At 33.0% G+C, this 25,233-nt stretch overlaps 2 protein-coding genes across 2 annotated transcripts in view; one reads left to right on the plus strand and one right to left on the minus strand.

Moving 5' to 3' along the window:
* The window catches only part of LOC121122279 (uncharacterized), a 62,780-nt gene extending 46,640 nt beyond the window's left edge, over positions 1-16,140 (plus strand). Inside the window, exons 4-6 of the mRNA XM_040717266.2 lie at positions 15,063-15,239; positions 15,476-15,699; positions 15,758-16,140. Of these exons, the coding sequence (XP_040573200.1) occupies positions 15,063-15,239; positions 15,476-15,699; positions 15,758-16,018 (662 nt within the window). The 3' untranslated portion in view covers positions 16,019-16,140. The remainder of the gene's footprint in view (positions 1-15,062; positions 15,240-15,475; positions 15,700-15,757) is intronic.
* LOC121122278 (uncharacterized) lies at positions 16,035-22,576 on the minus strand. Its single transcript, XM_040717265.2, has 4 exons — positions 22,133-22,576; positions 17,171-17,614; positions 16,809-17,108; positions 16,035-16,752 (listed from the first exon to the last, which is right to left on the minus strand). The coding sequence occupies exons 1-4, from the start codon at positions 22,434-22,436 to the stop codon at positions 16,307-16,309; spliced, it is 1,494 nt and encodes a 497-aa protein (XP_040573199.1). The 5' UTR covers positions 22,437-22,576; the 3' UTR covers positions 16,035-16,306.
* Between the last annotated feature and the right edge of the window lie 2,657 nt (positions 22,577-25,233).

Consider the following 25,233-nt stretch of genomic DNA (forward strand, 5'->3'; position numbering starts at 1 on the left):
TTAAAAAAAAGAAGTAAAAGTGCGTTCATAAAATTAGTAACTGAGTGGGAGCACCCTCAAGGATTCTAGAGTGGACTAATGCTCTGCTGGTAACTAATAAACAAACTGAAGCGAAAACATAACATCCCTTGCAGAAGTGAAAATTTAGTCATTTTATTATCTCTATATATTTAGTATGTTACAAAATGCACATTTCCGGAGAGAAAAAAAACTTGCAGGAGGCGTGTGCGGAAGTTTATAAGTGTTTTGGGGATAGACATGCTGGATTTTGATCAATTATAAGAGGGAAATCAAATTCAGGTCATTTATATATGTAGATACATGCTTAATCTTTCATACAATTTTTTTTCCAATCTTTTGTTCATTTAATTCGCACCGTTTGCAGAAAAATAAGTCATCTTAAAATAGTATTTAAAGTTACAACGACCAAATAAAAGACATAATGGACGTAAAATCGTTCATTAATGTAGTATCTTGTAAATTTTTCTACCAATCTGTCGATGCGAAGTACATAAATTTTAATCCGACAATAGAACCCTCAGCCTTTATTACTGTGCTTATTATTATTTGTATTTTCTAATTGCAGGTATTTAAAAGTAAGGACTTTTGTACAATACTGTATTCTGTATTTCCTGAAAATTTCATTAAATTCTCTTGATGTTTAAGAAAGTTGTATTGTTTTATTTAAATACCATATTAGATCACAGATTTTGGTCTAGGTTTTAACAACAACAATACAAAAAACGGGATGAAATTGTGATGGTCAATTGGCCATAACTTCCTTAATATTGAAGCCAGAGACATGATTTTGGTATCAAACCATTTTTTAACCATTATCTATTAGTTAACTAAATTTGAAACTTTTTGTAACATACGGATTATTACGAATGGAAATTTTTTTGCCCCTCAAAATGAACGACATCAAAATTTAAACGTCACTGGTAAAAAGTGTTCTTTTGAGCCGAAAGCCAAAAGTGATGAAACTGTTCCCAATCTCTCCTACCGGAGTTCTCTCACATTAATTTTAAATGATTTAGAAACGTGACTAATACAATGTAATTGAGTCCTTATTATCCTAATTCAAATTGGACAATCATAAATCATTACTTAATTAATTTTCTTGCAATCCGAGGTTATTGTACATATACTCGACGACAGTAGATTTACTTATTTGTTCAAGTGACCCCATTAAACATATGTATGTTGTATATACCTTTTTATGATTGTAAATTAATACATTTATCTCAAAGATTGTATTTATAAGTGAACAAGCGAAAAGTGGCATATGTATTGAGTCGTTTCATAGAGAAAGAAATACATCATGGGGGAATTTATCTTTCTTACATTAATAATCCGCAATTCCGACTAGAAAAATAATCAGTGATGGTCACCAGTTGCACTTTATAGCTCGCCCATTTTTGTTAAAAAGTTAATTTTCTTTTCCTAAGATGTTATCGTTATTATTTAATTACTGAGGAGGGAACGTCCTAGATTACTAATTATAACATATCATTAATATGTAAAAAACCGGATTGCACATTTACCTCTGCTCATAAAAGACGAAGAGGAATCCGGTTGATTTCTTGTGCTGTTATCTTCTATATTAATAAAGCAAAATTTCTCTGGTTGTCGACGCCTTATAACTCTAGGACATACAAAGTACTACCACTACGGTTGATATTATCTAGTGGTACATATTTTATTATTTTCAATTTGGAATTAAATTGCTACAAAATCACAGAGGAGTATAAAAAGATATCATGTCTCTAAACAGAGCAAGCTGATATGGTTGGAAAGGAGAAAAAAGAAGATTTTAAATGTTTTCTAGGCCAATAATACCCTTGACAAAGTTCTACTTTTTTCCGATGAATAAATTTACGGCGTCCATGCCACTGCAAATAAGCAGAACAGCTGCTATATCAAAACTGAATATCCATAGAATGTCTCAGTTTCAGTGATACATGTTTTCAGAACAAAAAATCCAGCAGGCCCCATAGTCTTGGGCGTTGTGGAGTCTACCCTCACATTTTTGTGAATAGGAAGGAGAGGCACAATGCAAATACTTCCATCGAACTTCTTGACAAGAATGTGCTACTTTTGCCAAGAAAAAACTTTGGGGACTCAAGACAGAGCTCCGTGTCATCCCGCCGCTAAGACCCAGGACCTTCCTAACATACAAATATCTGGACTTTGGGACCTCAACATAATGCTGCCTCCTCTGTAGACGTAAATCCATTAGACTACTCTATCTAGGCGCGTCTGGAGGAGAGGTTGTGTTCTAGTCTTCACGAGGCTTCCATCAAGAAGGAGTGGACCAAGCTCGAGTCTAACTATATAGTCAATGTCTGCCAGAGATTTTGGCCTCGTATAGATGCAATTATTACAGCTGAGGGCTAGCATATGGAATAAAAGTTGTGCCGAGTCCTATTTTTGTAGGATTTTGTTAAATAAATGTCCTTACAAAAACTCTTGTTCAAATTTTAATCTTGAACCACTGAAAAAAACAAAACAAGTGTACCACTAGATCAGATCAACCCTGTTTATATATATTATTACAGCAGAGTTCATCGATACCTAATGATTCTGATCAATACCGTGTACTTCTCCCAGTTAATATACACAAGAGTTTTAGATATATTTTAGAACCTTTTTTTGTTTTAAGAAACGAATATTGCCTGCAATAAGGCCCTTTTCAAATACATAAAATCTGTCAATTTCTCATTCTTTTATTGTGACGGTCAATTTTGGCTACTTAAAGTGGAATTTGCGACACACTCAAATTGTTAATAATGTATTTGTTTATAGAAATTGTACGATAATGCGTAACAGAATACAAAGAGGTTGCAACATTTCACGGTGTGTATTCAAATGCAATGACTTGTGTAATAGGGTGGGGGGTTTTGTCAACTTTTTTCCAGCTTTGATTATGGCTAGTTCGAAAAAGTTGAGACATTGTAAGAAATAAGAAAAATAACTTATGCAAAAATGTATAGCCGTAGAATGGCATCCTTAGGTAGCGCGTCTCATTCAAAGTTTGGATCTTTATTAATCTTTATTTACTCAATAAAGATTAATTAACGCATTAATTATTATTTTACATCATTGTATAATGATAGACATCAGTGATTCTCAGCCTTTTTTTTTAGTGATGTACTATTTGTAAAATATTAATTTAACACAAGTATCATCACCTTACTAGCACAAAACATTTTTAGCTTCAGTGATAGGGGTGTCAGCAGGATTATATTATGAGAGGGGCTTCGTTTTTGGAACTTTGTTGAAAATAAATCCAAAAATTAAAAAAATTCAATTTAAAAAATGTCAAGATATTAAATTTTTTAGAAAAATCCTTAGCTATTCACAAAAAAAATCAAAAATCCATATCTGTTTAAAAAAAATGAAATCTTTTGGAAACAAAATTACAATTATAAAGTTGTTAGAAAAAAAAAATAATATATTGAATTTTTTTGAAAAACCTTTAAAAATCCATTGCTATTCCCAGAAAATTAAATTATATTCCAAATATTAAATTTAAAAAAAAAAATTCAAACATTAAATATTTTCTAAAAAACAATAAATCCTTAATTGTGGGGGGCAGGGTCTATATCCCCTCTAACCCACTTTCTACGGACGCCCCTGAGTTATTTACCACTTCTAAATACGCGACCCCCCTTTGAGAACCACTGGTCTAACCTATAAAAAATATTTGTAAAGTTTTTTTCTAAAGCAAAAAAGAGTTATTAATAACATAAGATCATTTTGGTCTTTCCTTTATGAAAATGTAAAAAATTTAAGCGTGCTATACGCAGATAATTAATTTTTCCTATCTTTTTTTTTTTTTTTGTTCCATAGGATCATAATTAAAAAAAAAAAAACTTCACAAATACTTTTTATAGCTTAAAAAAATGTATGTCAAAATTATTTTATGCAAAATAACTAAAAATCTCTTCATTGTTTCTATATTTACTAAGTAATTTTTTTTTGTCTTTTTTTCATACTTTGATCGATATGTGCGACCTCAAGATCACCTCATAGAACAATGTAATTCTGCATAGGTAATATGCATACGATATGCCAACTTTTCCGTATTTGCTATAATATAAATTCGAAAAAAGTTGGAAAACAAACAGTTCAATTTTAAAATCTATACATAAATGTCATCGATAAGATACATAGATATTTGATTTTAAAGGCTTTTTTTGACTTCAATATGACCCCTCTCAAAAATATAATTGGTCAATTTACCATTCATTTATTGTGAAGATGAATTTTGGCTAGTTAACTCTATACAATTTGCATAGACCAAAGGGTTAATTTGAAAAATTTGTTCATAGAAATAGAGGAAAATCATTTATCCTTCTACGTCTTAAGATGTGGCTTCCATGTTGTAAGTTCTTCAATCTGTCAAAGATTTTGGATTTAATTGGAAGTGCATACATTACAATGGAGAGCATCGATAGATGTCTGTTCTTTTAATCATAATTAATTCTTAGAGTTGTGAATTCTTTGGAGTGTAAATCAAAAAGAAAAATGCGACATCTATTTAACAACCAACCGGGGTTTTTTTTTCTTAATTTGATTTTCTCCTTTATTATTTATCAGATTTTTATAAACACCATCGCCAAATGAAAGGTGAATAAAAAAAAAATTATTATTAAGTATTATTGTCTTTGGCGTCAGTTACAGACTCAATTCGACCTCGGAAACGGAGGCAGATCTAGATGATAGTCTCCTTTAGTAGATTCCGGAATTAAAATAACAATAACAATATTCGATCGTTCATGGAATATACAATTATTGCATGATTCGCATCCCTAGTACTATAAATCCTTCATTTAAAATTATTTATCTCATATTTGAGTGAATTATAGGTTTTTTATTGAAATTTGTGGGATGAGTATAGATACTCAAGAATTTTAGCTCAAGTGTCATGGGATTGAAGGGATGTAGCCTTCCCCCCCCCCTCCCCCTATAAAAATAATTATATAATTTTTGCTTTTTACGAGAAACTTTTTTTCAAAAATCTAATATTTCAGATTTAATTAAAATTTTTGGAATTTTTTTCCTAAAAATTTAATTACTGTAAATAACCGTGGATTTTTAAATTCTTCTCCCAAAAATTTAATTGAATTTTTTTCAAAAAATTTAAAATTTTTAATAATTTTCGAAAAAAAAATTAATTTCTTGTGAATGGCTATGGATTTTTGGAAATTTTGTTCAACGAAATTTAATGTTTCAATTTTTTTCCTAACAATTCCAAAAACCAAGACTCCCCAAAATATAATCCGGCGGACGCCCCGGAGTATAGAACCTTATTTCATATGAAATATTTACTTTCTCCCCAATATAATTCCAATCAAATGCATAAAATCTATCCATTTTCTAGTTTGTACAAAGAAATGGAGGATAATTTGTCGAAGAATACAAATGTTTCTTTCTTTGTTGTTAACGGGCCACATTTGTTGTTGAAAATGACGGTAAATTAGTTGAGGAATGCAAAATATGCAATCCAGACTCCTGATTGAGAAGTATTACACTACCTTGCTTTTGTGTTGACGGGCCACATATATGTTTAGGTACACACACGTATCTCTTAATGATAATAACGTGGATACGACAACTGGTACTTCTTTTCAAAGTTTGAAACAGTTGTGTTGATATTAACTAGGACTTCAAATAATAATTATTATAACTACTCCCACTACTGGAGTGGATAGCCTAAATATCAAAGTAAAATCAAATGATTGAATCAGAAGAACTAATATATGGATGTATATGTAGAACACTTAATATGTAGTGTGGAGCTCATGTCTTTTTGGTGCATGAAGTCCCACATATTTTTCCACTATGACTACATGGAACAGCAGGTGAAATTCCGAGGCAAAGTGTATTTATATACATACATAGATATTTTATCTTACCAAATGAAACGAACTCGGGAACATTCATTGCCTTCAATATACATCGTTGACTTTATTTTTAACTATTGTATAGAGCATTTTCACTGACGTCACTCATGACATCATAATTGAAGGAGAAATCATATTTTTGTAATGATATATAGTTAATTTTTTGCCAATCAATACAAAAGCAAGCTAAATTGATTGTCGACTAGATTTGTATTCTTCCACGAAATATTATTATTCATTTCTCTAAATAAATTAATCTTATAAGCCCTTGGGATATGTTGCAAATTGTATTTAAATTAGTCAAAATGATAATTTTATTCAAAAAGTCCAAATCAGGGGCGATATAAGTCTTTTAAATCAAATTAAGGCTCTAAACTGTAGCTACAACGATTGCCTATCTTAAAACATCTCACAAATTTAAATAATATACCTATAATTTACTCAAATATAACTATGAAAAAATGGGATGTTTATATTTTTAACACAAAATAAAGCAAGAATAATTGTTCTCAAAATTGACTTTGACTACATTTGTATTCTTGGAATAATTATCGTTAATATATATTATCAACAAATTATTCTTATTAACTATTTGATTGTGTCTAAAAATGCAATCTTAAAGAAGCAATAATTGATCCTCAAAATAAAAGAAGTATAAATTAATTTATTTAATTTGAAAGAGGCCAATGAAGGGACAATATAAGTGTCTTAAATCAAATAAAAGTTATAAAATATAGTTACAATTATTATCTAGCTTACATTTTCCCACAAATTTATGTAATAAGCTTTAATGTAATAGGAAATATTAGGCTCCATATAGCCTGTTTGGGTCCTTATTTATTACTGAAGAGTCTAGTTTAATCTCAGTCCGGTTAAGATCAGTCCTCCATATCAGCCCTAAAAACATATCAAACTTTGGTCCTTGATGACGTGACTCGACTTTATTGTATTGACAGTCCTATGGAATGATATGATTAGAAGACACAGACTAGAATCGACCACATTAATAAGGACCAACATGGTAATAGATGTAAAGTCAAATGAAATCAAAAATAATTTGGGATTTTTCACTTTTTGGATCACTTTCCTAGATTACTTTAGGGTGAATATTTTAAAATGTAGTTTGTGTTACTAAGAGTATGGACTTTTCCAATTAATAAACATTTTAAAAAAAAACTTTCAAAAATTCACAATATCATTATGGACGCGAGAAGAGAAAGGGTGTTTGATATGCTCCACGCCCAAGTGCGTGTAGAAGAGATCATAAAGGTCGTAGGGTGTTCCTGGAGTCTTGTTCACCTAAAAGCATGGGGGCTTCAGGTGAGAACCTTGAGAGTCCGGCAAAGTAGAATCAGCAGAATGACAGATATTTGTCTATGTGGAGGTATGTGAAGGATTTGGTTAATACCTCTTGTGTACGACCACATCAGCAACTGCTTTCAACAGCACCTAAAACTGACTGGGTCAAGAGAGGCAGAAATTGTTGATTGTGTTAAAGTATAATTGGTTGGTCTGGCCACTCTCTCCCACAGACTGATCCCCATTGACTATGCCATTTGTGGTGTAGTCTAGAAGAGAGCCTATGCTACCTCTCACCGAAATTTGGATTACTTCAAGGGATTTTTCAAACAGCAGTGGGCGTCAATGTCCACAAGAAGTACTACAGCGCCTTTAGGTCCAGATTGGAGGCCGTGGTATCAGGCAAAGAAAATCATTTTGAAAAATAGAAAGATATATCAATAAAGAAGTCTGTCATAAACCCTCAATATTCTACTCCTTTTCATTCTATCAAAAGTTGACCCTATTTGTTCGTTATCAAAAGTCCGCGATTGAACCTTGCACACTGTACACTCCAACAATGTATAGTCTAATGATAGAAAAGCATACAGGATCGATCCGATACATACAGACAATTTTAATCAGATAGAAAAAAAGTGTAGACAAATAATTAATATAATTAACGACATATACATTGAACTAAAATTATGCGTTTACACTATCACCTTCTGCAAGCAATCATTCATTCTATACAAATACTACATGAAGAGGGAACATGTCATATGATTTGATATATGTATTGAGTAGATATGTGAGTGTGCTTATGAATAACGGAGAATAACACTGAGGATTTCTTGGGAGTTATTTTCAATATAATTAGAGCAGAATTTGTCACATAGTCGACGCTTAATTACTCCGGGCAAGGGTGGGAACTACCACAAATATGATAATAAAGCAAATATTGTCTGAATGTACGTACACTCTATGGCAGGGATTTTCAAAAAGTTTTGAGTCTTTGATGAGATGAAGAGATCATCTTGCTGGGGGTACTCATAAAACATTCTCTTCAATTTTAATTGGACTATAATTAATATAAATATGATAGAGTAATTGACGTTTAAATATTTGTATTTATATATATTATAACGCCAATGTAATTTTCTTGTGAATTCTGAGTTATTTTTTTAAAGTTCGCATCCAGACTGGTTGCGGCAATCTTCATTATCTGTTCTAAGTTCTCATGAGTGAGTTTAGCTATAATATATTTTTTTTTTTATCACCACATTTATCTCAAAAAGAACAGACTTGCACAACCATGTTGATTCGAAAATTTCACAAACACAAAGACCCAATTGTTATAAAAGGAAGAAGATGACTAGAACACATACTTAAAAACATTTTTTGATTGCAGGTTTATTGGATTTGCAGACTATTAATATTTTCATTTTTTGTAAATTGATGAGCCTGCTCATTTCATACAAATCTGGGTAGGGATTCAAACGGATACTTAATAATTTGAAATACTCCATCACAATTATCGAAGTTTGAAAGTCTTTGATCAAACCTTCCATAAGTTTTTTTTTTATTAAATAATTTTCCACGGCCGTATTAAATGTACTTGGGAGACGGAGTTGGCCTGAGGGCCACCTTTTTAGAATCCATGCTCTATAGCAGGGCTGTGGAGTCGGATTCGATGCCATTTTTGGTGGAGTCAGGAGTCGGAAAATTTGTACCGACTCCGACCCGGGCTACAAAAATATTATAATTTATGTAAACAAAACTTATTTATAATCTAAAGCTTATATTGAGTATTCGTAAAGTTATTTTATAAATGGTTATTAATTATAGGTATGGAGTAATATTAATTTATCAAACCTATTTAGTTAACTAATTTATAATTTTACTTCACAAATTTCCAACGTGATCTATAGTCCATACAATCCCAATTCATAAACATATCTCAAATCTAAATTATTATGTTGGTTAGAGCATAGCCACTGGCTGTTGCTAGTTCATTAATTAAACTTGTGAATAGTAAATGTCATCAGAGAAAAGTGTAACATTGCAGTGAGAGGTTGTGTATATTGTCATTCCTCGGTTACGAGTAAGTACATTATTTCACAAAACTTATTGAATGTATTAGTAATATATAGATTTTGATACATTTCACTTCTTATTCACATAGTTAGTTAGTTTATATTTAAAATATTTTCTTTATACATAGCACAATTATTTACTACCTATAGCTATTAATTAAATGTATGTACATTTAAAGTGTATAGACTCAAATGGCTCAATAGTACTTTAATTGGCTGTGAAGCATATTACTAAATATTAAATTATATATTATGTGTGTTAGAATCGGAGTCGAAGTGGGTGACATTCAAACTATTGGAGTCGGAGTTGGGGATTTTATGTACCAACTCTGCTCCCCTGCTCGATAGTATTTATTAAACTGTCAACTCTTGCTTCCTTCAATCTAAAAGGATGTTCAATGAAGGAAAATTAGGGGATTTCAATATGTAACCATGAGATACAATTTCAGTATTCAGTGAGTTGTTACAATTTGACTGAATGTAGTAAAACATATTTTCTTTTGGAAAAAATCTTGCTATTCTACAGTCATTTTGCGGCTTACAAAAAAGAAGAAGAAGAAGTACATAAATTTAATGTGACTTTAGATAAGGGTTAGCAACGAGTGCTTGAATTAAAGGACAGCCGGCAAGCGCTCTACAGAGTGCGTAAGCAAGTCATGCAGAAGGATTTAAACTTGTTTAGAGCTCGTACTCCTTATTTAAACTATTTTAAACTACATGAGCTAATTCTCTAATCCAATTAGAACAATTAAAAAAACAAAACAATACTCATATTATGATCGAGAGTGACGATGGAGGTCCAAAGAAAAAGGATATCTGACTTGTTCGACGCTCATGTCAAGGTTACGGAAATTGTCAGGATCGTTGGTTGCCCGGAGAGGCTCGTCTTCAAGGTAAAGAAGCTGACAAAGGATGGCCTGAGCCTGGCAGTGGTAGTCTCAACGAAATTGAGACTACTGCCTTTTTTGTACTCGGTGAAGGAGAATCAAGATAGGAGCCCGATGAATAAATAGCATGAGAAAGATGGTCAATTTTTGTAATTTAAAAAAGAAATGTAATATTTGAAATTTTATTTCCCCCCACCCCACCCAAAAAAAAAATCTGTTAATAGATATAAATTAACAAAAAGTTCCACAAAATTAAATATTTAAATCATCATTTTTGAAATTTTTTACACTAAAAATCAATATTTGAAAAAAAAATTCACAAAATTCACAAAAACCAAGCCCCCCACGAATTATAATCCTAGGAACGGCCCTAAAAAGATTTTGGTAAAAGGAATTTTGTTCGCTGTCAAGCCCAAACCAGAACCCCGTGAGGCTTGTACGACTTTTCAACCCAATGTGAAGTACCTGAAGGCTGCAGTAGACAAAGAGTGGGAGGAAATGAGCAAGGACTTTGTGAGGAATACGTACTTGCACTTCTGCCCCAGGATCGAGGCCTTACTGGTGGCTAAGAGAGGCTAATTTGAGAAATGATATAGCCAATAAACTAATAAAAATTTCAATTTTCTGCCTCTTTTATTTTCGAAAATCTGAACGAAATTGTACAAGGGAATCAATTAATGTACGATTTTCTTCACACACTGTAGAGACTGAAGTATTCCATGGCTAATCCCTAGAGTTGACATTTTTGTAAGGAAAAATAAGAGTGTAGGGAGAAAGCGGGAGAGACATATGGTACCATCAGCTGTTTGTTAGAAGATAACACAATGTCCAAATTCAGTAACAACATAAGCTTCGTTTTCGCCTTTTTCTTGCGCTCTTACAAAACTCTCATCTCTATGGCTATTAACTAATGTTCAAAATAGATGAAAATTAACCGCAACAACCGTTGTCCTTACAAAAATATCAACTCTACACATCACATCATAATAATAAAAAATTCTCGCACTCATATTATTATTTGCTCTATTTTTTGGTCACATTTTAACATTAAATGGTTCACTATTTTCACCAATATTCATACAAAAATGTTTTTGTTGTAATAAAACTTGGTAGTATATCCACCCAAATGGCTGATATCAACCATCCTGACGTCACTTGAAACCAGTCGATTGTGTTTTTGATCCTAGTTTATTATAAAAAACACTTCACGCCAATAGTATCGCAAATAATGGGGCTGATATATCGACCCGAATTCGGAAGACCAACATATTGGACAAAATATTCAGTATGTGCATTTATATTTATCTTGGAGAAATTTCCTTGAAATTTCAAGATTTGCTCTGTGATATCTTGAATGATGTAATCAGAAAATTCGTACAAAAAAAATTGTTAATAGTTGGTGATTTTTGAAATTTTGTTTAGCAAAATTTAATTTTTTGTGAACAGTGGGGTAGAAAAAAAGAAATTTGATATTTGAATTTTTTTTTTTTTTTTCCAAAAAAAAAATCCTATTATAAAGCCTCATCCCCCCAATATTATTCTGCGGAAGCCCCTGAGTACACACAATAAGATGAATGATTATGTGTATCTGTTTTGTACTTCCCAAAAAGTGTGAAACAGAAAATTTCCCCACCTGCTCATTACATTAGTTAAATAATTCAATATTATATTTATTTTTTACGAAGGCTTTGTTAGTTTGTCTGCCATTAAAATCACTTTCTTTTTTAAACTTGTTTTTAAAGAAACATTAATACTAAACTATGAATTTCCATGAATCTGTTGGCAAACAAAACAAGATAATTTTTATAAATAAAAACAAATGCTTATAGAAATTCTATTTCGATATCAGCCCATGTCTTAAAAAATGTACCACACCATATTCATAATCATAACTATTATCTCTTATTATTTTCTTTTTTGTAAGGAAAAGGTTATCTAGATGTAGCCTGTCAACACAAAAACTAGTTAAACTGATTGTTCTCTAAATTGAGTGCTCCCTAAATTTGTATTCTTCGACTAATTATTGTCCATTTCAGTCATCATATTATTCATATTAAACCTTTGAGTATGTCGCAAATTCCACTTAAAGTATCCCAAATTAATTGTCACAATGAAAGGATAGGAAAAGGATTTATTTTAATTGAAAAGGGCCAAATTGGGCCTAATATACAGGGTGAGCACACAAAAATTAGAAATTTTTAAAAGCCGTTTTCGCTTCTACATATTTTTATTTGTGCCATTTTGATGGCAAACTTTTGAAGTAAAAGTTGGAAATTTAACATTTTTTTACCTTTTTTATTCAATATGGTTCTCTCCAATCTGAATGATGGCTTCAACATGGGGACAAACAGAAGCACAGTGGGCCTTGATGAAGACAAGTTGTTCCACTCCTCCGTGATCACCTCATTCAGAGCATCAACATTTGGGTGAGAAGTCTTATTTGTCTTACCCTCCAAGATGCACCAAACAGCAAAGTCCAGGGGTTCACGTTGGTGACTAATAAGGCAGAAGTCTGCCGGCTAGATGACATCCATGTTCTTCCTCGGTAGAAATGCTGCACCGTCTTGGATGTGTGTGCCGGGGCGTTGTATTGGGTAAACACATAGTTGACCCTGGGGAACGTGCTCTTCAACCATAGCAAGGCATGGTACCTGAGGACCATGTAGTAGACATCCGTATTGACTTTCTCCTCGGCCTTGAAGAAGTAAGGAGGCAACTTGTTGCCGTCGGACGCCACGACACCAAACACCATGACCTGAGATGAATTTTTGGTCCTGATGGTTCCCTCGACCTGAGCTTTTGATCCAGCCAAGAAGCTATCCTTTCTCCTGTTCAGAACAACGTCAACTTTAAAGATCTTTTTGTCAGAAATTGACTCGTGTGCGGAGGAGATTGCCGTTTTGCTTGTTACATGGATATTTTTGATCGCACAAAAACAACAGAAACATCCAATATTAGCTGAGCGTCAGTTACTTCGAATGGTGCCAAGTAAAAAATTGTTGAACATTTAGAACTTAGGCTAGATGGTCTCAAAGAGGATTCTAATTTTTGTGTCCTCACCCTATAAGTCTCTTACATCAAATAAAGGCTTTCAACTATTTCTACAATTATTCTTTATCATAACACATCCCACAAATTTGAATTCAAAGCCTATAATTGACTCATATATGTCTACGGAATATTGGCATGTTTGCATATGTGACTTGTCAACACAAATGAAGCTAGAATAAGTTTTTCTCAAAATTCAGTTTGGCTGACATTTGTTTTCTTCGAACATTTCTATCAACAAATTAGTCTTTTTTACATTTTGGGTGTACTTTCAATGTTGCCAAAATTGATATTCACTGCAAAAGAATTGGATTTTGGTATATTTTATGTATTTGAATATGTAAATCAAACAAAGGTACTATAGATACAATTATTAGATATCTTAACTCATCTCACATGTTTGAATACAAATCCTATAATTGACTCAAATGTGTCTATTAAATATTAGGCTGTATGTATACTCGTATGTGACCCGCCAAAACACAAGCTAGAAAGAATGATTTTTTCCAAAATTGAGTGTAGACTATTTTGTATTCTTTGTCGAATCATGGTCAATTTCTACCCGTAAATTGTTCTTATTAACTATACGTGTGTGTGTGTGGCAAATTGTATAATAAAATAATGAACCATTAATATATTTTATTTGGAAGGGGTCATATTGGGGCCAATATAGGTCTATTATATCAAATAAAGGTTCTAAAGTATAGCTTACTTTCTTTGGTATCTCATCTCACCCCAACAATTGCAATACAAAGCCTTTAATTGACTCGAATATCCCTATGAAATATCGATTTGTTCGTATATTTGAAGTAAAAGAATAAATTTGGATTTGCTCCTTTTCTCAATTTTTGTTCAAGATTGTTTGTATGTTGACGCACCACACAAGATTATAATACTGAAACACTTTTATATCTTGGCGCAAGAAAAACGGCGGTGTTGCTGGAAGGAGGAGTGTTTTGAATAGAGGGAATTAGTGTCGTCGTGTTAGGTACGTCTGTATATATATATATATATGTATCAAGAGAAAAATAATATCAAACTTTCGTGTACCAACATAAAATCAATCTTGGACACAAATCAAGAAAAGGAGAGAGTCCCAATTGATTTGTTTCATTCATATGTATTCATATCTATTAGACTATTTTTGATTCGGGCACGTCCAGTCTTAGAACCTGTTCGATCAGTCCTTCCGTCGGTACTGATTTATTAAAGATGAAATATAGTTGAATGACTTCATCAAAGAACCAACTCAATCAGTTTTAGGGCTGATATGCAGGACTGAACTGGACCGGACCTAGACTGAACATTACGTGATTGCAGTGCTGAATCCTAAATAAGGACTCACACAATCCTACATTAGACCTCTTCAAAATTGACTATTTTCATCAAAAATATGCATTATTCCCATTCTACAATGTGCAAACTAACTCAATATGCCTGCCCCAAGCTCTTCAAAAATGCTGCAAAATTCGATTTATACTGTCTTTGTTTTCGTTGGTGCTACCCAAAAGTTGATGTTATTGCATTGAAAGGGGTACCAAATGAAAGCTTATACAATTTACATGATAATGGAGGTAAACAAAATTAATATTGATGGAAATTTTAACTATTTTTCATCTACAAACAAACATATTTTGTTTTCGACTGATCCAGGCCGATTTTTTCTATGTAACCAATTATAACGACTTTTTGATTGATACTGTTCCACGCCAAATCTCTATTATGGACCGAATAAGTTCTATCCACTCAAAGTTAAAGCGGTATCAGTCCAAACCCCAACACAAATATAGATATTCTGAGTTTTTTTACAATAAATAACGCATCATCTTATCATTCATTTCTAGTTAAGGAACGCCGTTTCGAATGCCAAATTTGTAAAAAGCGCTTCATCAAATTAAATCATCTTCAATCTCATGAACTTCTTCACACTGGAGTCAAGCCTTTTGAATGTCGTACCTGCCCCAAGAAATACTCATCAGAATTTGCATTGAAGAATCATCGCATTCATACGCATGATGAAGGTATAATAAAGCTGCTATTTATCTCATAAATAGCATCCTTAATTAAATTATATCTCAAGCCTTAGTTATTCATTTATTAACTGTTTTTATTGAATCAATTAAGATAATTTAATACTTGATTCAAATCAATTAATAAATATATGTTTGAATATAAATTAAGCCATTTAAAAAAAAAAATCACTAGAGTCCTTTTGGAATCTGCTAATGTAACATCAGTCATTGCTTATATTTATTAGGTGATAAACCCAAGTGTGACGAATGTGGAAAGACGTTTTTTACCAACTCTGGAGTGCGGAAACATGTTCTGCGGTTCCATAATAAGGATTTACGTCTATATTGCAACGAATGTCCTCGGATATATCTACGTAAAGATAATTTAGAACGACACGTTAGATTGGTGCATAGGGATCCCAAGGGAATGTCTATGCACCAATCATCAGAAAGTAAAATTCAAAAAAAGGTGAGGTTTGTTAATGAATAATATCATGTACACTTTTCAATACTCCAACATATTTTAGAGTTCTTCCGAGTCCTTCAAAAGTGCTCCGTCACGTTACCCTACTACTGATCCGGAAGAAGTGATAGATGGCCTCTTTGGAGAAGACTCTAATAATACTCTTCATCGTAAGGGGGAAGTTTTAAATATCTCTGGAGGACTAGATGCCTCTGCGACGGAGGCTTTACTTAAGAATCTCACTCCTCAACCCGATTATTTACTCAAAAATCTAACTCCTATTCCACTGGAGGCCTTGGAAGAAATGTTTTTAGGAACGAATTGAAATTATATGACGTTGATTTTTGAGAAAATAACTATATTTTGTAACTACGTCATAATTATTTACACACAAATTTATAAAAAAATAAATACAACACTATACTTGCAATATTTATGAAAAAACTACCTCAGTAAATAGTTAAGTAATCATTTTTGTGGGCTTTTTTTAGTGCTCTTAAAATTAAACTAATCATAAATATGAAAGCTGATTTGCTCTCCAAGTTTTTTGTGGTTTTTTTTAAAATAATTAAAATAAATAAAAAAAACAATTGGAATATTATATTTTTTTTGTTCAAATGCTAAAAAGTTGGCTATTGTCATATTCCTGGAGCGAACACATTTTTTTGTACATTCGGTCTGCTTCTGAGAAGTCCATGTGATGTTCCGGATTAATCATTAACTCATCTTCCATACTCTCATGAGGATTGTAGTTCTTCAGGAGAGAGAATGAGGGATTCACATCTCCGTTTTCATCTTCGTGCGAAGGGGGGTGCGTTTGGGGAGGATGTGCGTAGCTGTTGTCCATATCTGTGGGATGTGGAACACTCAGATGAGTACTTGATAACAGTCCCTCATCTAGAAATGAATAGTAGTTGTTTTGTTGATTGAATGCTCCAGGAGGCGAGGAGGATGGGCAAGGAATGAGGGAAGCTCCTCCATTGCTACTGCTCGTGGAGGAAAGAGGTGTTCCAGGCTCTGAGAGGGGAAAGCTATATGATGTCTCTCCGTTCAATATATCTGTATAAAAAGTTACATTAGGTACTAGCTATAAATGAATTAAAGAAGGTTATTACTTCCGTTAGGAGCGTGTGATGAATAGTTGGGCTTGGGATGAGAGGATGGTGGCGAATCAGAGCAAATCGTGATTTGAGTTTCTCCATAATGAGTGTTGGAAGAGTACCAGGAGTCTTCCAAAACGTTTCGATGTCTTGGATGGCGATGCAGGGATAATCTTCCATTCACTGAGGGTGGAGGTGACGAATCTTTTACTAATGATCCTGAATTGGAAGATGGAGGAAGGGAATTGCCGTTGTTGGTCTGAGGTGGAGCTTGCTGTTGTGAGGGATTCACTAAATTTGACCCATTCTGATAAACTATATAACAAATTAAATCAAAAATTATTAAAGTAAATTATTTGAAAAATAGAACCACTCACGGTTTGTAAAATAAGGCCCAGTTTTCCGCGGAGGCTCCCTCTTTCTCCATTTGGCACGTCGATTTTGAAACCAAACTTGTACACGAGACTCACTCAAACAGAGCTTCAATGCCAACTCCTCGCGTGCAAAAACATCTGGATAGGGTGCGCGTTCGAAAGCTCTTTCCAATTCCTCCAATTGATAGGCCGTAAAAGTGGTCCGGGTCTTCTTTTTCTTTGGTGATCCGTCTTTATTTGTGGGAGGACTATTATTGGTTTTGTTGGAAGGATTTTTCGAAGCAATGCTGTTGTTACTGCCATTGAGTAGTACTTTTGGATTTCCATTCCCAGTCTGAGACATTGAAGGTGTTGTCTGATGAATGGTGGGTGATGAACTTCCAGCAGGTGGGGGGCTGGATGAGGATTTGATGTTTAGAAAATTAGAAGCACTAAACATTGCAGTGTCTAAAAAGTAAATAAGTAAAAACAAATCATTTCATTTCGTACGACAGCTATTATTATCATCTGAGATGATGATGGAGATTGAAAAAAAAATCTAAACACTTGTAAAACTTCATATTTGATAGAGTGTATCACAATAGTTATACACTACATATTATTTTACGGCCTCTCTTCCACTCTAACACTGAAAGAAGTGATGAAAGATAAAGATCTTTTTATTTTTTTAATTTAACCTGAGAGTGCTTGAAATATATATAAGTATATATTTTATTATAGGAAAACAAAATGTGGATTTGCTTTTCTCTCAATTATCATTTTAGAAAAAGTACATCAAACTAAAAAATTGGGACACTTTTTATAAAATGTCAGAGGCGTCCGCAGGATTACATACATATATATTTTTTTTTTGGGGGGAGGGGAGGTTTGGTATTTGGGATTTTTTTGAAAAACAAATTCAAAAATTTAATATTTCTGAAAAAAAAATTTTAATATTTCATTTTGAATATTAAATTTTTAGAAAAAAAATTCATATAATAAATTTTTTCAAATTTAATTTCCAAAAATTTAATTCTATTGACAAAAAATAGATTTTTTTGGGGGGGAAAAAAATATCAAAAATTAAATTCTAAAACTAATTATTCAGAGAAAATTAAATTTTTAAAACCAAAAATTAAATTTCAAATATTAAACTTCTATAAAAAAAATTCGATTATTAAATTTTTAGAAAAAAAAATTAAATATTAAATTTACAATGGACCCCGCTTGAATGTATATTTCGTTTCTTCTTCGCTACATTCAGTTACCTCTTGATTTTGTCAGATGCAACAGTCAAAAGATTATTTTGTTGTGTTGACAAATACATGTGGCTCGTTATCACAAGAGAGTCTGGATTTTTTCTTCAACAAACTATTTTAATTAACCCTTTGGCCGTGTCGCAAATTCCATTCTTAAAGTAGCCAAAATTGAACATCACAATAAAAGAATGCGAAATTGACAGATTTTATTTATTTGAAAAGGGACATTTCGGGTCCAATATCAGTTTTTTCAATCAAATAAATATCCTAAACTAAAACTTTGAATTAAATTTACTCCTCCTGGAAATTGGCATAGAATGCCAAAATTATCTCAAATATGTCTAGGAAACATTGTATCTATCAATGAAGTAAAATAATAAATTGCAATTTTCTTGACTTTTGTTTAAGATTATTTTAAATTGGCGTATCAAATATATCGTTTAATCAATCTTCTATTGAAGATTTGGTTTTATTTACCTATGTAGTAAAATCGAATTAGGCTTTAAATTGACCTACGACAAATATTAAAAAGCCTTTGTAACGAGTTATATAAATAATTTAACCTATAGATTTTAGGAGTATTAGCACTCTTATGTAATGAGTAGTTATGTACAATATACAAAGTACTTTATACACTAGCTAGATTGTAAACGCACACACGCAAAAAAAGGAGTGCTGTGTTCAAACAAGTAAGTGCTCGAGTACAATAATTAGTTACGAAAATCCATTGTACAACGGGCATGTTAAAAATAGAAATCGAAAATGAAAATGTTAACCCTGACAATTTGAAGAATATTTAGGAGGAGAACAGCTTAGCTGTCATGGCATTTTATTAAATCAGCTACTAGTAGCTGCGACAAGGGAGGTAGGAGAAGAAGAAGGAAATAAACAAGGACATTACTCCGATGTCAATCCCAATTCGACTCTGAATCAGACTAGGATTGACAATTATAACTCCGTAACAAATCCTCAGGGCTACACTCCGTCTGCTATGCGCAGACACGAATATTCAATCAGGTTATGAATATATTTAAGAAAGGATGTTCAGTACTCAGGAATTAAATAATCATGACTACAGCCAAGGAATAGAAAATTCATTCCTCGGATTACCACTTCAAAAAAAAAAAAAAAAAAAAAAAATGAGGCAGCTAAAGAATTCATAGGATTTATCTCACTGACTATAATTTAGGTAACCTGCAAATTGCTTTTTTTCAATATTTTCCTGCATTTTGAAAATGCAAACATATTAGTGAAAGAGGAGTTTTTATAGTGATCTTGCTTGGTCAGCAGAGATCACATGGACTGAAAAGTCCCAGGCTCAACAAAGAAAAGCCAATTGCTTAGCTTGAACGGTTTTTTCCCCATGAAGAAGGAGTGTAAAATCAAAACACAGAAATTGCTTTTGATTCATTGTTTTGGAAGATACAAAAGTGACGTCACACTTAGCAGAATAACTCAGAATCAAAAGAACAGATTATCATGAAACTTTGACAGCTGTCTTGTGAAGGTTGGTACTAACTGAAAATGAGGCGAATAATAATAAAAAAGTAGAACCATTTAGGTGTGTACCCTGGTATTATTAAGGCCATGTGTTATGTAGACCGTCAACATAGATGCAAGGCGGATTGTGTGGAAGACATAATTATCGTCAATTTCAATAAACAAATTATTATTTTTTACATTTGGGGTATGTTGCAAATTGCACTCCTAAACTAGTCCAAATTGATAGTCACAATAAAATAATGAAAAATTGACAGATTTTTCTGTATTTAAACGGGGCCGAAACTATAGTTAAAATTACTAAGTATCTCAACTCATCCCAGAAATCGGCTTTTACATAATTGACTCAAATATATTTATGAAATATTTGGCTCTCTATATTTTTGGCCCGTCAACACAAAAGCAAATAAGAATGATGTTTCTCAAAATTGATTCCGATTGACATTTTTACTCTTCAACGAATTATTGTCAATTATTAGAATTAACCTTTTGGTTGTGTCACAAATTGTACTTTTAAAGTTGCCTAAATTGATAAAAAAAGAGAAATGAACTTATTTTATTTAAAAAGGGTCATATTAGAACCAATAAGAGCCTCTTAAATTAAAATGATGCTCTAAACTCTATCTAAAATTCTTGGGAATCTTAAACCATTCTCCAAATTTAGTTACAAATCCTATAATTGACTCTAATACGTCAATAAAATATTTGGCTACCTGTTTTTATGGTCCATAAACACAAAAGCCAGCTAGGATATTTTTTCTCAAAATTGATTGGGGATTACATTTGAATTTTTATAGGAATTATTGTTCATTTCTCTGGCAAATAATTCTTATTCATCCTTTAAGACTGCCGCAAATTGAACTCTTAAAGTAGCCGAAATTGATCGTCAGAATAAAAGAATGAGAAATTGACAGATTTTATGTATTTGAAAGGTCCCAAAACGGGTCCAACATAAGTTGTAGGTCAAAACGTGTACCGACAGAACGTTGAGCGACAAAATGTCGAATGGAAAATATTAATTTCCATAATTATGAAAAACTGTTTCTACAGCATTTCACTCCAGACATTTCCAGCCCGAGATATTTACCTCAACATCCCTACATAAACTAACAATAAGGAACCCTTACAAAAATATCTTTATACTTCCAAATTTGGGGCTATTTCGGGTACTACAGGGCTTAAAAATGAGATCAAACCCGAAATAGTCTCAAATTTCGGGCCCCTTTGGTGGTTTAAATGAAAGTGGGGTAAATTTGAATAGTGGTGGTGAGTTTCATTCCGTTTTGAGTCCAGGTAACAGCTCAAACATTTGGGGGATACATATGGGTTGTGAGGGGCTCTTAGTGGTTGCTTAAATAGTGAGGGTGGGTTTCATCCCATTTTGGGATACGTCAGTGACTGAAAACATGTATAAGGAGCATTGGGAGGGCCACTTCCTGGTAGTTTATATAGAAATGGTGCAGCTGGATTATGTTTCAGGTGGGAAATATTTGAATGGGATATATAGCAACACCATTTGGAGTAGGCCTTTATTTTATATTCTTCGGTCGACCTTCTGTCAGTCAACGTTTTGTGTGGTCGACGTTTTGTCTATTCGTCGTTTTGTCGGTTGACGTTTTGTCCACGAACCCTTAAATCAAGTAGTTAAAATTATTGAGTATCTTCATTCATCCCAGAAATCGGAATACAAAGCCTATAATTGACTCAAATATGTATATTAGGCTGCCTGTATATCAACATAAAAACAAGCTAGAATATTGTATTTTTTTTCAAACTTAAGTACGGATTAAGTTTGTATTCTTCTGCGAATGATAGTCAACTTCTGTTTACAAATTATCTTAATTAACTCCTTGGTTGCGCTGCAAATTGAAAATTGGTCGTCACAATGAAAGAACAAGAAATTAATCAATTTGAAATATCGGGATCTATATAAGTTTCTTATTTCAAGTAAAGGTTCGAAACTATTTTAAATTCCTTGGATATCTTAACTCGCCCCATAAATTTGAATACTAAGCCTTTGATTGACTCAAATACAATTTCTATATGATATTGGTCTGATTGTAGTTATAAATGAAGTAAACTAATAATTTGGGATTGTCTCTTTTTGTTCTAGATTGTTCTATGTGGACGCATCAGATATGTCCTCTATAATTGTTTCCAACATTTAATACTTTTCTTTTTGATTGACGCACAAATCTAAGTACAAATAATAATTAAAACAACAGACCTTTATAGATGCTCTCCTTTGGAATGTACTCCTTTAAATCCTCTTCTTTGACGGGTTGAAGAACTTCCAACATGGAAGCCACATTTTGAGGCGTAGAAGGAGAAATGATCCCTCCTGAATGGTGATGGTGATGATGTTGATGAGTACACTGATTAATCGAAGGCTCTCCATTGTATTTAAAAGTCTCTATCCCTGGGAGTCGATCCCGTTGTGCCTGTTGATGATGAAGGATCAGAGACTGCTGATCCGCGAGTGGTAGTACATCTGGGAGATAATCAAACCCGTTGCTATTGTTCGGTTCCATTTATTAAAAAATAAATAATTTTTTTAATTCTTCTTGATTGAACTTAATTGAATGTCTCACTCGTCTTTTGAGGATTGTGCAGGGGAAATTGAATGAATGACATTAAGAAGGAGATCTCTTGTTGTTGTTGCTGTGTTTTTTTATTATTGTTCGGAAATTGGGGGGGGTATCGAAAGAACACGACGTACAGAAGAGTAGGAGGAGAGAAGGTTGACAAAATGGGGGATGGGGAAACTTGATTGGACGAGCGTATCCGTCTCATAAAAATATTGGGTGCGCATTTAACAAGTGGTGTATGTTTTTTTGTCTTAGCTCACGGTTGAATTCGCAGACCATTCAAAAAAACCTACGAGGACTTTTTGTTTCCAAAAGGATGTTTAAAAAAAAAAAAGGAAAAATCCCCTATGAGGGAATCATTCTCATGCCCAAAAAGCGTGCGCCCTTACAAAAACTCTATGTTTACACATATATTCTCAGATATATGACCATATATTGTATATGGATCAGTGGCTCTCAAACTTTGTACAGTGTACTGTACACCCCAGGAAAATATCGAAATGATCTTGCACGTTTATTATATCTTGCAACCTATCATCCAAAAAGAAACAGAGAGAAAGGTACAAAATTACTAGGGATTATTGCTGGATCGCTCTAAAAAAAACAAAAAGACTTCAGACCTATCAGGTAATTCCTAATAAATTTGTCAGCCTTAGGACAGGTTCATATAGGTCTTCTATGTTAACTACAACAAGGAGCGTCCACAGGATTTGTTATGACCTTTAGAAAAGAGATCCTCAATGTTTTCGAATCAAAAACTAATTTATCTAATTACCTTATTAAAGAAAATAAATCTTCCTTTTTTTCAAACTTCAAAAATTTAAAAAATATTTCCTGCCTTTTTTTTTCTCTGGTAAAAATGTTTCTAATAAATTGATAACTTTTCTTTGTCAATACCTAAACGTTCTGCATTTAATTTGGGAGGAAGTTACTCCCCACTCCCTGACAACAGCTGAAATGACGCAGTTACTATACCATTTTGGCTGCTCAGCATCGCCTATTCAGAAGAGACAGGATACCTGATGTTTAAGGGAGTAGGAGATGTGTGGCTAGAGCGTATAATTATACTCAAGTATTTTACGTTCTATAAAAAAATATAGAAATGGAGGGAAAAGGACATATTAGTAGGAAATCAGCTGTCCTAGAACCGATCAAATACTACTTTGGAATAGTTTGTAGCAATGGGTTTTGATCTGAAAATCATGGACTGTAGTGATTTTTAGAGGATCTAAATAATTGGTCCTTTGAAGAAGTTAAGTATGTTATTGAAACCGTTATTTCCGTTATTAAAAAAAAAATCAGTCTAGCTGCCACACAAAAAAAAGTTCTGTCCGGAACGGTCTTACAAAAAATAATTTTGGATCGGTCTCCTTTAAAATTCGATCATCCAAGTTTCATTTAAGTGTGGGAACCACTGATCATCACCCCATACTTAGATCTCAGCACAGCCCATCTTTAATAAAGAATTTGATAGTCGATAGCAGAGATGGAGACTCGCAACTCAAATTGGATTGAGCACTTGAATACTTGCAACTCCACTGGATCTCATAATCAAAGCCTTATGATTCGACTACGACTTGAAAGCTAGTTACTTAATTTTAGAAAAGCCTTAATGCTCGGGAGTCCATATTATAATTATGGGCTTGAAATGACCTAAAATAAAAATTCACTAGATCTGTATTTGATGAAAATAATCAAGGACATGGACTTCTAAGTAAATACTTGAGACTCGAATTGGACCTGCAGTATAATATGAACTTTTTTTTCACCTTTAGTGATAATTAGCAATACATTTAGATTTAATTTATATGAGGACTATAGAGTATGAATTAATTTAGTCTCATTTTTCCCGTTTTCATAGAGCTAAAAATAATAATTTTCCATATAATTTTTAGCACCCGAAGCAAATTAATATTGATTAAGAGATATATTAATAGAAATACATGCATTTAATACACTTTAATTAAGAATGCAAGTAGTAGGGTAAACCAGGGACAGAGGTAAGAGAGAACGTGCACAACATTCTCTTTTTCTTTAAAATTCAAAATGTACACCTTCAGTCTCAATTGTACACTCTACACGAGGTCGGAAGGCCTTGAGTACTCTGATGACATAGTAATCAGAAATGGCCATTCACTCACGCTCAATTAAGACCTTCAACTCGACAGTATTTCTGTGGGGAACAGCACGATTTTGGTCTCAATGGCCGACGAAATCCAATTGTAAACTTGGTTCAGACCTGGTGAGGATAGAATCCATCATACCGAGAGCCCAAAATTGCTCTTAATCCAATTTTATATTTATTTTGGTAATAGTCAATATAATAGCCTTTGCCGTTGCTCTTGTGAGCTGGTGTTTTAGGGAGACGTAAATCTTGAGGCCTATGTCTTTCACCAGTGCTTTTTTGTGAGCTTACATATCAAGGTATGAGGATTTGCCTCAATACTGTCCCCCAAGGTACTCATGAACTTTTCAGATCGGTTTAGGTTACGGCTCTATTCCCAGGCTTACGTTCATTAGCATCAAACATTGCAGACGTCACTACTAAAACTTATTTAAAAAAAGTTCAGTGACCTGATCAAGGGCCAAACTTCATAAATTTAAAGACTGATATTCAGGCCTGAACTGGATAGGACTGCAATTTTTCTGTCTGGGAATTCATAACAGAGGACTTCATCCGCTACATCATTGCCGCTAAGGCCAGCTACATTTATGAATGCGACAGCTTAGGCACACATCT

This window comes from Lepeophtheirus salmonis, chromosome 7 (assembly GCF_016086655.4).
Source record: "Lepeophtheirus salmonis chromosome 7, UVic_Lsal_1.4, whole genome shotgun sequence".
Classification (NCBI taxonomy): Eukaryota; Metazoa; Arthropoda; class Copepoda; order Siphonostomatoida; family Caligidae; genus Lepeophtheirus; species Lepeophtheirus salmonis.

Coding starts and splice junctions, on each gene's coding strand:
- LOC121122278 (XM_040717265.2), bottom strand. CDS start 22,436: ATGGAACCGAACAATAGCAACGGGTTTGATTATCTCCCAGATGTACTA. Junction 17,109..17,170: donor TGGGCCTTATTTTACAAACC/GTGAGTGGTTCT, acceptor TTTGTTATATAG/TTTATCAGAATGGGTCAAAT. Junction 16,753..16,808: donor ATCACACGCTCCTAACGGAA/GTAATAACCTTC, acceptor CTTTTTATACAG/ATATATTGAACGGAGAGACA.